Below are 16,317 nucleotides of genomic sequence, written 5' to 3'. Positions count from 1 at the left end.
TCAGAATACAAATTGTGGGAGGTTTTTTATAGTTTAATTGCCATAATGTATTGAATTTTAAGTGCAACTCTTTAAAACTGTGGAAAGAACTTATTGTTTATTATCTTTCTTCTATCTACTTTCAGAGTGACTCTCCTTTTAAAACTATGTATCATGTTTTGGTGGCCTTTGAAAAGTAAACATGTAAATCACCAGAGGTACTGTGTAACCTGTCAAAGTAGCATATGCTTAAGCACCTTATAAACTATTAAATAATAATAATATTTCTTTTTCCAAGGTTATTTGTTTATTCATTTAAACAATTGCAGAGTAATTAAAGTACCTTGCTTTAACTTTTTTTTTTTCTTTTTCCCTCCAGGCACTTGAACATTGAAGTCCTGAAATTATAAATGATTTGGTAACGAGCTGAGCTTGCAATGCAGGCAATAAAAACCGTGGAAAAAGAGGTGACTTTTATAAAGGAAATACTCTTCACAGAGTCCTTCCTAAAGAAACAGGAGTGCAGCAGAAGCCTGGAGAGCAGGCGGCTCTGTGAGCAGCAGCCATTGGAAGGAGCTGTCTGCAGCTCTCAGTGCTGTACTGAGCATGTCCCAGCGGAGCCCAGTGCAAGCAGCACATTATGCAAAAAGGCAGCTCTAGCAGATGGAAGAGAGGCACAGCAAGCATTTGCTTCACTTGCATCACCACCGCTTGAAAACAAACCTGGATCGCTAGAGGGGATCTCGCCGGCAGGCCAAAGGGATGAAATCGGGGAGCATGGCTTGATTGCGGAAGGTGCTGTACTGCAAAAAATCATGGGCAATCAAGATGGGAAGCTAAAGAAAAATGCAGGTGATGTGCATGAAGGAGGAGAGGATGCTTCTGGGCCCAAGGATACAGATGGCACAAAGAAGGTATCAGGAAGCAGAAGGGGACTAGGGAAGCATGGAAAAGGAAGTGAATCTGGTAAGAAGAAGGGTAAGTCGGACTCAAGGGCCTCAGTGTTTTCAAATCTGAGGATCAGAAAAAATCTGTCGAAGGCTAAAGATGGGAATAGTAGTTCACGGGAGGATGTTTTGGAAAGCCAGGCCTTGCAGGCTGGAGAGCTGGACAGTACTCATTCAGTTGTAACCAAAACTCCAGATATAAGCATCTCTGCGGATGAAGGGGGTCTCTCAGACACAGATGTTGAACATTTTGAAATCAGAAATGAAACTGTCCCAGCTGCTGCAGAGACACAGGATGGACAAAGGACCAGCTCTGGCTCTGATACGGATATATACAGTTTCCATTCAGCCACAGAACAGGAGGATTTGCTTTCTGATATCCAGCAAGCTATTAGGCTGCAGCAGCAGCAGCAGCAGGGGGCAATTAACATTGGAACTGAGGACCTTGTCACCAAAACAATGGGCCGACACATGGCTAATTCGCAAGCAGCCTCCTTAGATTTTGAACGGTTTCTTTCAGTAACTACCACTGACAAAGAGAGGAGCCCAGACACTGAGGGAGCTTTTACAGCGATATCTGAAATTGCGGAAAAGATTCCCGTCTCCTGTGCAACTGAACGTGAACTGAAAGAAGGAGTAAATGGCACAGGCTCTCCTGGTAACGGCTTATTTGAAACACAAGAACGTAAGCTATTGACTGAGGAACAGGAACAGCTCGTTACTAGAGTGGATGCTGTAGCTAGTGAACTAGAAGACGATTTAAAGAGAACTGTGGTAGAAAATGGGGCTCAGACACACAGCTCCACACAACCTTTCCCAACCTTGGCAGCTGATGCTGAGACTAAAATTGCTGAAGTACAGGCTGTTGATCTGCCAGACTCAGTAACAGAGGATGGTATATCAGATGCAGGCCGTGATCATGCTGCTGAGACTCAGGAAGGGAAACGCACTCTGTCAGCCAGTCAAGAGGACCTGCTGCATAGTAGTTTATCCACAGAAAATAAAAATGGCTTTTCGTCCTCTGAGGGGACTGCAGGCAGTCCGATGCTTGGTTCCCGATGCTTTAAGCCCTACCTAATTAATCCTTGTTACATTAAAACCACAACTAGGCAACTGAGTTCTCCCAACCATTCACCATCTCCCTCCCCATCCCAGAGCCCGCTTTTTGCAAGGAGGCTGGAGTCCGACAAAAAAGAGAAAGTCTCAGTCAAGAAGCAGAGGTCTGCTAGTTTGGCAGGTTTTTTTAGTCGTTCAGCAGACTGGACAGAAGAGGTATCTAATCACCAATATGAGATAACACAGAAGGTGGGCTCTGCGGGCTACTTGGAGCACAAGGGGTTCAGAGAGAAATTTCAAACAGAAAGAGTGCCTTTGACTCATTCAAGAAAGTCCTCAGGGGTGCAAGCTTCTACAGAGACATTTCCCAATGTCTTTTCAGGTGAGTGACATGTATTAAGGTCTTTTCCCAGAGAGTCTTTGAAAATATATTTAAAATACTTTAATTCGGTTCTTTGCATGTACTGTTGTCTTTATTTGTGCTTGAAGTTTTAAAACCTAAGGCCTGATCTTACAAACACAGTCACATTTCATTAACGAGAATAGCCTCTCTATTCAGTGTCAGCCTGGCAGTACAGCCAGTAAAGGAAGTGCGTAACTCTTTGAAGTTTTTCTTTCTGCTTTTCTCCTTTGTCTAAATCCTGTAGGAAAAGGCTGGATGCCTTAAATTACTCTTATTGAAAAATGCTAAGAGCTGCACTGTGTAGGCAGACAAGCTCTCTGCATAAATAGATCTTTCAGATGCAAAGCTTTCTGTCACTGGGATCCTGTTTGGGGTTTTCTTGTGCTAGGCACTGTTCTGATGTACTGTAAATATTTGAGAGCTGCACCTGGTGTTAGATTAAGGAAGCAATGAGGATTTGCTTAGTACAAAAAGGGAAAAGCCATGCAAGCACAGATGGACAGCACTACAGAAAGGAACCAATTTTCCCTTCAGAAGGGGGAAACAGAAGGAGAAAAAAATGTTAATGACTTGAAAAGGCAGCATAAAATGGAGAAGAAAAGCTGTGGGTAGTACAATTTGGTAGCTGTGGAAGGGTGCTGATCAGGCTGCATAAGGTGACTCATTCAGGAAAGCATTCTTTTACCTTGCCTATTAGGCAGCTCTCACAAAGGCATAGGAATATGGAGTTTACAAATGAAATGGTGCACATAGATGGTTATGTTTTCCTGCACTTTGATGTTTTCCCCCTCTTTCTCTTTGCTCTGTCTCCCTGACTGAAGTTTCTATATAAAGCTAATGTATGCACAAAGAAAGAAGGCCCCTGCCACATATGAGTTATGTATATAGAGTAAACTCAACAACATACTCCATTTATTTTTCACTTAAGAAAACTGTAAAACTAAGAGAATACAGAGAACATGCTCTACAAGCATCCCTTACAAGATTAACGCAGCTGAATCTGTAATCAGGTTTGTTTTGAATGGAAGTCTGCTCTAGATGTGTGAGCACACTGACCACATATGTACTGGAGCTATTGTAAAAAATGCAATGAGAATTCTTTTGTGCTTTTATGAAAACTAAACAAAATAGGAAGATTTATGAAGGGGAGCAATTACATTATTTAAAAATCACATGTAGGAAAATAGTTAAGCCATCAACAACTGTTTCACTTTAAGAAGACTATCTTGTTTTATACTGTAGATTTAAAACATTATATAACTTGTAATAATTTACATTCATAGTTGCTTTCTTTGTGCACATTCTGCTCTGCTTGATAGCACAGTAATACTGGTGAATGAACCTGTCTGGAAACAGAAGGTAAAATTAGTGGCTTTTTTCCACAGCAGCCAACTCCAGGAGTTTGAAATACTTAGGTAACACATTAACATTATTTTCCAGATTCAAGTCACAAGAATACTTTCATTCTTCAGTAAGCTTGAACAGAAAGCCCCAATTTCTGTCTTGGAAATTAGAATTCAGGTTTTTCACACAAAAAAGCCAGCCTCCTCTGAAGGAGACCAGCCCCCTGTGAAGTGAGCTGAATCTTTTTTTTGTGTTTTGAATCCCTTCCACCTGTTTTCTTAGATTTAGTTTCAGATACCTCTATCTAAAGGTTTTACAATTTGAGGTGATCACTGCTTTCAGATTTATAGCATATAAAAGCACAGAGTTTTTTTGCTATTGACATTTGACAGCTTACGAATAATTTGGAGAGCAAAGTTTTAAACTGCATCATCAGTAATTAGACTGTCTTCTTTATGGTGATGCTATGATGGAAAAAAATTTTATGTGGCAAATTTCAAGAGCATGGAATTACATTTGAGAGACCTGTTTTCCAGGAAACAGGCTTCTTCACATTTCCTCCCAAGGTTTTGATTTACTTTAATAAGTAACTTTTAATTTTTAATAAATAACTTTTGTTTTATTGTGTTTTCCCACCAACAATTTAGACTGTTACTGTGAAGGGACCAATGTCCAATGCAACAGTAGTTCTGTCTTATGGAAATTAGTGCCCCTCATTTGCATGTATATATCAGCTGTCTTTACAGGCAGAGGACAATTATACCTTTCAGTTCATGCAGAAAAGCTTGAAATGAGGGAACTGGAAATGATGTGGTAACACTTCATCTCTTTTTGATCATTCTTATTTTTGAAACTATATTTACAAGCTGAAAATTGTCAAGAATATAAAAATAACCACCAGTGTACATGAAAAAGGGAAATTAAACAACATTAATATTCCCACAGAGTGGCTGTCATTGCCGTAAGACCAGAAAAGCCTCTTTATTTAAACCAGTCTGCACAGCAACAATTACAGAAATAATTTCCTTGTAATTTGAATACTGCTTTTGAAAAATGTTAAATTTTAATTCCATGCATGAGATGCATCAACTTGGGGATTACCATCTGGCTTTTAAAAATAACATTCTTTATAGTGGATTGTTTTTATCTTTAAAAAAAAAAAAATCAGCTTCTTGCCTGGAGCATTAAATCCCATCTTGCTGTGCAGTCACTGCAGTGTTGTTCTGCATTTCTAACTAGAATCAAATAAAATGTTCCACAACACTTTAGTCATTGACTTTAATGACAGCAGGTTCTATGCAGATGACTGGCCTACTTTTGCACTGCTGTGTTTTGGCTGTATGCATATGAACTCTTCTTAGGCTGTTTTAAAGTAAAATGTAGATGGAAGCCAATAACTGGAATGGTAGAGACTTTGCATATTTTAATTTGCTTTATATAAGAAATAAGTACAGTATAGTATTTCAGATTTGATGCATTGGCTAAGAATGTGCTGTGGACAAATTTATGGGCATTTTGTAGTTCAGGCATTGGATCTATTCCTTTTTCGATGAGGACAGCTGTATTTGCAATTGCTGTGACACTAATTACAAGTTCTAGATTACCTGATGCACAGTGAAGCCATGGCTTTTATGTTGTGGTCCCAGGAGGACAAGAGCTAAACCTGAATGAATAGAGTTGGCTGTCTCACCTCGGTATGTGGCAGTGAATGATTTGTGCTAACATTAAGAGAATATCTTGGTGGGAAAATTAAACTGGTGTTTCCAAATATTAACATAACTGAAATGGAAGAGCTAATAGATGGATTTAATAAAAAGGAGTACATCCTAGCTTTGATTTGAGGTGCAGTGATTGTGGAGGAGCTCGTAAGGGTGTCTGTTACATAAAATGAATGTAAGAGTCTCATCAGCTGCCCCAGATGGTAATTAAACTCAACCCAGACAAACCTACGCCTTTTCTAATCTCTGTTGGCTGGCTGTAACATGCTGCATGAATCTCTTGAACAGATAATTTATCTTTAAATTTCTCTTCAGACATTCATATTTGTCCTGCTCTAGCTGCAAACAGGAGACAAACAAAACAACAAAACTGGAAGTCAGTCCTGTGCCTGTGCGCTCACAGCTGCTTTCTGATTTCCATGGAGTCCTAGCTTGCTTCTCAGGATGGCCACCTTTTCTCATTTCCTCACTGTGCCCACTTTCAGTTTCAGTGCAGTGTCTGCAAGCATGTGCAAAGGTCTTACTGTAGATAAGTATGTGAAAACTTGAAAAAACAAGATGAAAGTTTGTTTCTGAGACATAAAGTAGATATTTTTGACACTTTTTTTTTTTGTCATTCTGATTCATGTGATGATGCACACAATATGGATTTGTATCTGTTGGCATCCTGAGGAAACTATTTGTCATGCAACTGTTACTTAGGACTACCTATGGTTTACTGCTTCACTGATGATGTTTGTTAGCAGTAATACAAGTGTTTCTTTTATCAGATGGTGGGGCAGTGCAGCCTTCTCTAACTAAGGGAGCTGCCCAGAAGCAACCCTTCATGTGATAAGGGGTCACACACTACGCTGAGAGTTGCTAGTAACCATCTGAAGGGAAAGATCCTTCTCTTTTTGCCTAGTAAACACAAACTTGGAGAGAGGGGAGGAGGGGAAAAGGAGCTGCAGTACTCCAACTACATTAAAATGTGTTTTGAAAATGGGCTGCAATACGTTATTGAAAGGCTGCTGAGTGCTGATAAGTTGCTTTAGTGTTGCTGTGCCAGCACTGCAATATGGGAATTGGAGCAACATGAGTAATGTCACTGGAATGCAGTGCTGCTACAGGGTTGTTTTGATGGGGTTTCATGGTTAATGCTTTGATCTTTATCTAGAACTCCATCTGGAGGTTCTGGTCATGGGGTGGGTTGAGTGGCTGCATCTCTCTGGCAACCTCTTTCTGAGCAGCAGCCCTGTTCTGAAGTCTCCCTGACAGCCTGACTCACATCTGGAGTAGAAATGTATTGTCTTGGATGCCTGCTGGTCCCTTCTGAGGTGCAAAGGGGGAAAGGAAAATTGATAGTTTTTAGCTGCAGGTCCATGCAGCTCTGCTTGGATCTGAGACACAGTACCAGTATAATATCCATCATACACGGGATCTGGCTAGAACTGGTCATTAAAGGACATTGCAAAATCCTTCAGTGATTTTGTTTCTGTGAAAAGAGAGGTGGGAATAGTTATATGGAAGTTAAATTTGAATATATTTATGGGATCTCATTGTGCTTTATTTTTTTTAATATTTATAAATTATTTAGTAGCTTGGAGGGGGTGGTTTATCTGGGATTTTTTAGAAACTGTGCATAGGCCTCTTCTTTGCAGAAAAAAGTCTGTTCCTTGAAACAGGCCTCACCTTTTTCTCCATGCTGTGATGTCTAAAGAAAAATAAACATGGAGTTGAAAAACATCTCTATGAATATTTTAGGCTTCCTGCATATGAAGGATCAAGTTCTAATGTGAATCATGGTGATAGAAAATGCAAAAATACTAATTAGCTGTGGTATTTTGTTTGTGTTGTAGTTTAACCAAGCTCAGGATATGGCCAAGTGTATTCCTTATAAACTGTTCCTGCCAAAATTTGAACTTACATAAGAAACAGTGGTGATGAAGCATATATGTGGAGGTGTTTCTGTGACTGTGGCTTTGATTATTTTTAGGTACGTTTAAAAGCATCATTCTGTAGCAACTAGGTAGAATAAAATAGTTTCTGCAAACTTTTATGCATACAGTTTATGTTTTTGGGGGTTGAAGTGAGTTGATACAAGGGGAACAGGGCAGAACCAGTGAGAAGCTGCGAAAGGTAGGCGATGCAGGGATGTGAGGATTTCACATTGTGTCACCTCATTCCTGCCTCTTCATAAGATAATACAAGGCCAGTTACATTTCATTGAGTATGTGAGAAAAGGCAATAATGTGGGCTCAGGAGTTGTGTCACACTACTATTTCCCTTAAGCAGCAGCAACATCCTGCATTCCTACATCGCAGTTCATGTAAAGGAAGTCAGGGACAATGAGATTGTCTTACCTTGAGTACAAAATGACTGTTCCTCACTTTATTTCTATATTGCTGCTGTCCAGAATAAGTTTCCTTCACATTGATGGAAATAGCTAGGCTTCCTGTCCGTGAACAGGAAGTGGGTTATGTTTTCTGATGCAAAATGTTGCTTTATTCTCAGAGAAATACAGAATGTGACTTTCATGGGTAGATGCATAAATGGCAGAACCCATTAAGTAGCAGTAGTTTTGCAACAGTAAGAAGCAGTGATTATGAGATTGTGTAATGAAATTATGACATTTGTCATTGAGACATTCTTATTTGTCAGTAAAAGTATGAATTATTTGTTCTCAGGATTTATATGAAATTTATCAGGCATGCCAGAGCTCTGAACCTGGTGTGAATTTGAATCAGGAGGAACCATAGATAACTACCGTGGAACTAATTACAGGAGGCAGTTTTCATTCTAGACTTTATTTGATGCCGAGATCTTGCTCAGATATTCCTGAAGACGCATAATGTGTAGTGTGTAGCAGGGGAAAAAGAACTTGTATCCTTTCCTCTTCTTTGCACTGGTAAGGAAAAAAAAAATCACTGTACAAAAGAAGTCAATTCTACAGTAACACTATGATTAACTACATTAGCATCTGCTAACAGTCAGGGAAGAAAAGATGGTTTTCATTTAAAAAACCGAAACATTGCCATCATAATAGGGAGTGTGCATCTAAATACTATTTCGTCATGCAAAGAGCCAAGACAGAACAGTATGCTGAGAAATAGTTGAGGGAAATATTTCACAGAACCATAGAATCATAGCAAGGTTTGGGTTGGAAGGGACCTTAAAGAGCATCTTGTTCCAACACCCCTGCCATAGGCAGGGGCACCTCCCACTAGACCAGGTTGCTCAAAGCCTCATCCAGCCTGTCCCCTCCAGGGATGGGGCATCCACAGCTTCTCTGGGTGTTGATTACATCAATGAAAGAGCGTGAAGGTCCAGTTACAGCAAGGGAGACATGCTTCGGTTTTATTCAGATGAAGTCTAGAAGAACATATCTGCACAAATATATAGGTGTGTATGTGTATGTTTTTCTTTTTAATGGAATGTAGTCCTAATTTTCTGCTTTTTCCCCTTTCTTCATCTTACCAGTTTTTGTTTATGGATACAAAGAGGAAAAGCTTTAATGCATTGTGATAAATACTAAGAAGTCAGTAGTTATTAAGGTTGCAGGAGGTTGTCAGACCTGGGGTGTACAGGTCCTGGAGAGGAAAGAAAGCTAAGTCATACTGGGGCTTTAATGAGTAGGTTGAAAGAAATTTGTTATTTGTGTCCCACTTCCGAGGCTTGCTAGTTAAGTTCAGTTGTGTTTTGTGACCTGTGGCTGCTTGAGCAAATACTTGGATTTACTTCTAAATGGGCCAGACTGCATTAAATGTCAAATGAAACATAGAACTATTGGGAATAAAGAAGTTTTAGAAAACTGGGTTGTAAAGAACAGTGTGTGTCAGTTTGGACTGACAAAAGATGCTGTTAGTAATAGCTGCCCAAAAAGACATCAGAGGAGCTTCTTCCTTTAAAGAGCTAGACAGAAAAAATTGTAGCTTTCCAGCAGCCTGTGAGAACCTGACACAGAATACAGCCTTCATATCACAAATCACCACAGAAATGAAAAGACAGATGGGCAGAATTACATACTTGCTGAGAGGAACCTAAGCACCTGGAAAACACAATACGAAAGTTGCCAAAGATGCATATGGTGCCGAAAAGATTCAGTAGACAGACAGAGATTCTCTTTTATCGTAAACCACTATAATTAGGGAAACTTCAGCAATTTATCACTAATCTGCAATAATACTGCATTAGAACCTGAAGAGAAATCAAGGTGAAAGGAGACGTGCCATGTAATGTTGTGGGAGGGTGCGTCTTGTTTGTTTTTTTGTTTGTTTGTTTGTTTGTTTTGTTTTTTTAAGAAAGGTATTTTGTACTGTGTACCACTACTGTATCATAGTTGGGGAATTGTTTGGTATTCCAAAACCTCAGCTTCTGAAATATATTTAATGACTTTAATATAAGATACATTATTACATTTTTCTATATATGTGCCATATATACAGTGAAAGTTAGGAATGAAAGCATAGTTTAATACTTTGTCTCAGCTTATCCTTTTATACATATGTCATAGATCAGAAAATTCAGTGTGAGGGAAAGGTGCAAAATCTTAGTCACTGTGAATGCAAAATTTCAAGGAGCTTAATGTTCCGGTTAGGGAGACAGAGTGCTTCAGAGACTTGCTAATCTAGAAGAATTCTGAAAGCACTGTCACAGGCCATCACAAATATTTTAATATGTTTTGAAGCTCTGGTGATAGCAAAGTTATAATACCTGCTTTTAGAAAAAGTTCTGAGTTGTTGTTATTGCAAATGATTGAGGCTTTTCTAATCATCTTAATTTTAACTGCGGCAAGAAGCAAGGCTTTGGAATGAATCTTGGAGGAAGAAATGATAGGATGCATTTAGCTACTGAGTATATGATTAAAGGGTAAAGAAAAATAGAACAATATGCAGCACGGTTTTAGCAAAGATCAGTAAGACTACATTGATAACTTTTTATGTGCAGCTGCTTTCTGAACAATGCATGAGTAGTAGGAAGGAATTAATCTGGGTTTCCATACAAAATGGTGACACTGCAAATCATCCAAAGAAAAAAATTACTGCTGGTTTTGATGAAAGACTCTGTCATGTTACTTCACTGCCATGTGAGAGGAACACTTCTATGCAGTGTTGTGATAGATAGGTTTGATCAGGCTGTGGAAGTTCATTGCATAATTAACACAAGAATAGAGCTGAGTCCTGACCGTTATCCTGACCATAGTGTTTGCAGGGCTTGACATTTTCCTTACCAAGTGAAATTTTTGGTAAACTTTTGTCTTCCTGTATTATAACACAACTTTCAAAATTAGGAACTGGGCTGGCATTGGTAGTTCATTCATCAGGACAAAGGTCTGCATTTTTGACTTGGCTGCTTCAATTCTTTCCAGCACGATTTGTGCAAATATGGCATACGGTTAAGTAATCTTTTAACAGACCGTTGGGGGATATGCTGAAATTGGTGTTATTGCCATGTCTCACAGCCAGCATAAGTGGAGCAAGCTGTTTTAAAGTTGTTTCCACTAGGGACACTATGGATAAAGAGTGAGATGAGTTTTTTTGAAAACTGTTTGTTTGTAACATCCTTTCTGGAGTGGCTTTTTACTTCGTTAAATCTGGGATCTTTCCTTGTCATCTTTATTTTTGGAGAATCCCTTTTTCAAATTTTGCCAGACCTCCACTTTTTTCATCAGGGAATTCCTGAAAGAATTTCAGGGGCATTTGCACTTCCACTTTTGCCCTCCATGCAGGTGGCCCTGGGGGTGGCAGCAGGATTCTCTTGTCAGCAGCAGCTTGCACCCTTGCTTCCGAAAGGGAGCACACACACATGCACTCACTGGCTTTTTTCAGGATGTTAGCATTATGTGATTTTCCTTCTGTAAATGTGTAATGGATTGCTTGTTGTAGCTGTTTTGAAATCTCAGTGATACAGTTAGTCAAACTCTCTTGTGCAATCTGAAATCTGTTTAAATGATTAGTGAGAATCGTGGGGCTAAAACAAGGGGGGGAAATTACTTGCCTGAGTTGCACAGAGGTTGATATATTGTGGGTCTAACTTAGAGCTAGTCAAGAGTTTTCACAGAAAATGTTTAACTGTCAAGAAGGGAACTAAGAGACAAGACTTTGAAAAGAGGGAGATTGAGATGTGAAGAGATTCAGACAGCTTGGCAAAAGTAAAGCATAGTGTTTACTGTGATAATCAGGTACAGGACTGACAGATGTGAAATTAATAATTGATAGTTTTATTCTAGGTGTTTGAAGAGCCTATGAATTGAATCAATCCATCAATCAATCCATTCTTCAGTGGAATTTAATAAACATATATTTCTGGATTTGAAATTACATTTAACCGTGTGTAGACAGGCATAGAAGACTGGGGGAACAGGGGAAGATAGTGTGGATATATGTCCTTTTCCTAGTTCTCTTGTTTAGACAAACTTTCTGCTTTTGACTTCTGAATTTAATATGATATATGGGTTCAGTTCATACCATCCACGCAAACAGAGTCAGGAAATCTGGAGACAGTACATCAGAGAAGAAAGGACAATCCTCTCAGGCATTTCCACACATCCCTAATTTTAGTCATTTTCTAAATACTAAAATATAAGATATATTAATTTATTTATATATATATACACAATATGTATTATGATAATATACAAGACAAATATGTAAAGAAATCAGTACATAACCATGGAGATTTTTACCATAGAAGCGTATGTTCGTGTACAAACAGTGAATGCAGATATTAGCTATTAAAATGATAATAGGAAGAAGAGGAAAATATCTTTATAACAGAATAATTTCAATTTGTAGCATAAATGTAGACCTTGACAAGTTTTGTAATTTTTTTAGGTTTATGTTGCCTGGAAATTAGATGTATGACATACTGTATTTTGTGTTTATTCATAGTGGATTAGGTTTTTTTTTTTTCTTTTTTGTTATGAAACCATGTTGTGTATGCAGGCCTGTTGCTTGGTGGGTTTTCCATGTTTTATGTAACCAGGCTGTGGGAAAACTGTCACATGGTCTTAGGAAAGTATCTGTCAATGAAAATTCAATCCCTTAAAAAAACAAACAAACAAAACAACAAACACACCAGCCAAAACAACCTCATAGGATGAAAGATCTGGAACAGTTTCACAATCTAAATCAGCAGAGGATTAGAAACTCTGCAGTGAAAAAGAACAATAAATGAAGTCTCTAATCCTGGAATATTGGGTATAATCCCCCAGGTCTGTATTCAGGCAAGAAAGAGACTAAATTAATTAGTTACTTTTTTAGTACAAATGTATACTCAATATGGATTTATGCAGGACTTGGGCTTGTCACTTGAAGAGAAGAAGAAATGGCTACAGTATCAATTTCTAGTTCTGTTTCGTTCCCCAGGTACAATGTGCACCTTTGAAAACCTCTTCTTACTCAGCAGTCACATGTTGCACATTATAACCTAGGCTGTTACAGGTTCCCTGAAAAACTTGAAATTTGGAGATGAAAGGAAAATATTAAAGAAATTTAATACTTTAGATCCTTGAAGTATTAATTTTGTTTATGAAATATTAGTCAGTGTATTGTTTGTTTGAGACCTAGGAAAATATATTAAACAGTAGAAAGGTGAAAATTAAGTGCGGTTGATTTACCCCTAGGAAGTGATTCAGCAAACTTTTGCTGTGTAGTTTGAGGCAATACGATGAATGAGTAAAACTTGTACTGCAAAGTATTTAAGAAATTACATGTAGTTGCAGTTATTAGATCACCTACAAACATGGAAATCTTCGCAGTATTTCTGTCTCTCAGATGTGTTTGTCCTGTTTGGGATTCTAGGGAATGTCTGGTGCTGCACAGTTCAGGTTTTTTGCCAGATGATTTAGGCCCGAGTTAACTGTGACCTTTCTGGTAGTATATGTAGAAAAGGAGACAGAAAAAAAGTGGAAGGGAGGAATAATTTAGACATGTATGAGGCAGCAGATATCTTAAGTACAATATATCCTCACTTTTGAATTCTGTAGAAATCAGCTTTTCTTCTTCCCTATTTTCTGTTCTCTCCTTTTTTTTTTTTTTTTTTTTTTTTTAATATTTTGTTTTCTTTTTTTTTTTTTTTTTTTTTTGTTTTAATAATTTATAGAACTGTGTTCCTGATTGGAATCCTTTGTGAATGAAAACCATAAGAACACTACTATTGTCTTTGTATATTTTGTAATACTACAAAACACGCTCTAAACAGAAATTCACCATTTTCTGTATCTCTTCTTCCTTTTCCTTTTTTTCCCTGTACTGTTTCCCAAAAATAGAGCAAGGCCTATGGTACTTTTGGCTTCAAAGCTTATGAAATCTCTTTGCTGTGTGAGCATTTCTGATCTCACTAAAGGGGAGGGGGAAGTAAACTGGGGAAAAGAAGGCAAGGGGATTTCAGCTTTTGAATATGCAAGCAGTACACGCATGAGTCAAATTAACCCTTGATGTGACTCTGAACAGGGAATTCTGAGCTGGTTTTATACTGAAGCTGTTCACTCTGCATAAGGAAAAATTAAAATGGGAAGTCTGTCTCCAGTGTGTATAGGTTAAGATGCAGCTGCTGTGCTCATGGTGAAAGTGTGGTGCAGTGCTCTGGTTGTTAGAAGAAAGAATCACGGGAAACTGGCAGAAGGAGGAGCTTTTGCAGTGTAACTCATTTTGGTCATTAGTCTCCACTTGTGCTCACCGACAGCTCTGCTCCTGGTCTTTTGCAAATGCAGCATAAGGAGGATAGGAGACATATCTTTAAAGATAAATGCGAGCTTATACCAGCACGAACTTCAGGGAAACTTCATTGCAAGCTCTGCTGTAGTGCGGTGCTTCAGTGTTTTTCAGTGTGTCTGTGACTACTGGAGTTTTCTCCTGTTTCTCACTTCGATTTGTGCCTCTCCCTCCCCTCAATAATTAAGCAAATCCAAAGCCACCAACATGCTCATGATATTGCTAGTTCTTAAGGATTTTGTTGCTTACCTTGTAGCTCTTTGAAAGTTGCTCTACTAAGCAGACTGGACAGGAAAAGAGCTCTAATGTAAATTCATTGAGTTGAGATTTGCCTGTATTTCTCTGTGGACAGTACTGAACATGCTTTTGATATTCAATAATTCCATAGGCAACCAAATGAAAGGCAGACATGCATTTCAGAAGAGAGTAGAACCTTATTTTTAGTGCTTGAGGCGACAAAAGGTTGCTGTGGAATAGAAGGTAGTTGTAATAGAAAGACCAAAAATCCTTCCTTCTGAAATAGGCAACCTCTCCCATCAAAAGTGATTCAGTCCAGGTCATGACAGACTGGATTGCTCAGATTATCAGTACTGACTGACAAGGTCTGTAGCAGTTGCTGCCGTGAAGAAGGAAGCATAATACATAAACAGAGATGCCTCTCCAAGCCAAGGGAGCATCTGTGGTTGTGTCAGGCTGGTATTGAGTGAGATTACTGTATGAAATTATATGTAGATTTTATAATATATGTAATAGTTGTTATTTTATAAAGTTTCATTATTATATGAAATAATGTTTGTAGAATGACCTTTGGTGGAGGTAGGCTTCCTTTCTGGCTCCACCTTGCATTTGAGTAAATACAGTTGCAGTAATTCTAAAGCTGAAAATGATCATTTGAGAATACAGTTACCTGCATTTTTCAAAAAGGGAGACAGTGTGAATGGAAACCCTACTGGGACTTATGAATTTTCGTTTTGCAGTGGATACCTTACATGTTCAACAGAGGTGGTTTTGATGATGAGTATTACTCAAGTCTTGGCTATAGGGATGGGATAAGGACCCGTGATGTTGTACAGGAGGTGACAGGATAGTAGTGTTACATCTTCATGGGAATCGGAAGAAGCAGCAGATGACATGGAGGTGGAGAACATGGAATTTGGAAGCTGATCTGGAAGATCCAGGCTGAGCCATGGCAGGAAAAGTATCACAAAATATCCACAGAAGACCAGAGTACCTGATTTCTGAACTTTTGTGTTCCCATTCTTTTAGTTAATTAATAGTATGATCCTTTAGAAAAAGGAAAGCTCTTTTTATCCATTACTGCATTTTAATAAGTCATTCTAAGCTCCTAAAAACTAACTTATGCATCTGTAGTCCCCATATTTGCTGATGGGTTTTGGCAGGATCCTCAGAATACTGATTTGTTCTAAGGCTGACACTTAGCTGCAGTTCTTCTCTAATTCAAAATTTAGTATGCTTCCTATCCTCCACCAAACTAATACTTAGGGGAAAGGTAAGAATAGGCTTCAGGAACTTCATGACCTGGGATTTTTGGGAGGAAAGGTTATTTAAAATATGAAAAATGGGAACTTAACCTTTTAGGGAAAAAAGAGATCTGAGATATCTTTGTTCCTTAATATCAACCAAGAGAAATTGCTTTACTCTGTTGCATTTAAATCCCTGTAACAAAAATCAGCTGATCATTTAATAATTATGAAATCATTACTCATGTAATTATTCCAGGTTATTTGCAACCATCTTCGCCTATTGAAGGTATTACCTCATATAAGTTATGACTATGAGGTGATTAATGGCATCTGAGGAAAAAGGCTGTTGTTACATTTCATTATAAACCAAAGATGAAAAATTGTATCTCAAAATCTTGCAGTTGAAGTTGACTTTCATTTAACCTGAATATTTAACCATAATTCATTAAATATGGCTGTGACTTTGATTTTATTGTTTAATTAATAGATTAGCATTTTACAGTCAATTTCACACAAATAGACATGAAGTCATTTAAATTTGAATTAATTGCAAGCATTGTAGTGCAGATAGGGTGCTGGCAAACTCTTGTAGCTAAAAGCCTGTGGAGTCCAGTGTTAAAGAGATATTTTCTATACCTAAACAAAAATATAGTTTTCATCTTGCCTTGAATCAAAATCATAAATGTGATTCCT

At 38.2% G+C, this 16,317-nt stretch overlaps 1 protein-coding gene across 1 annotated transcript in view; it reads left to right on the top strand.

Annotated features, from left to right (window-relative positions):
• Positions 1-373: 373 nt before the first annotated feature.
• The window catches only part of FMN2 (formin 2), a gene marked incomplete at its 3' end in the record, with an annotated part of 54,135 nt that continues 38,191 nt past the window's right edge, over positions 374-16,317 (top strand). Inside the window, exon 1 of the mRNA XM_010072546.1 lies at positions 374-2,364. Coding sequence (XP_010070848.1) covers positions 417-2,364 — 1,948 coding nt within the window. The remainder of the gene's footprint in view (positions 2,365-16,317) is intronic.

The sequence above is a fragment of the Pterocles gutturalis genome, unplaced genomic scaffold, assembly GCF_000699245.1.
Source record: "Pterocles gutturalis isolate BGI_N339 unplaced genomic scaffold, ASM69924v1 scaffold15567, whole genome shotgun sequence".
Classification (NCBI taxonomy): domain Eukaryota; kingdom Metazoa; phylum Chordata; class Aves; order Pterocliformes; family Pteroclidae; genus Pterocles; species Pterocles gutturalis.
Note: the sequence above shows the minus strand (reverse complement) of the source record. Positions and strands in the feature narration are given on the sequence as shown.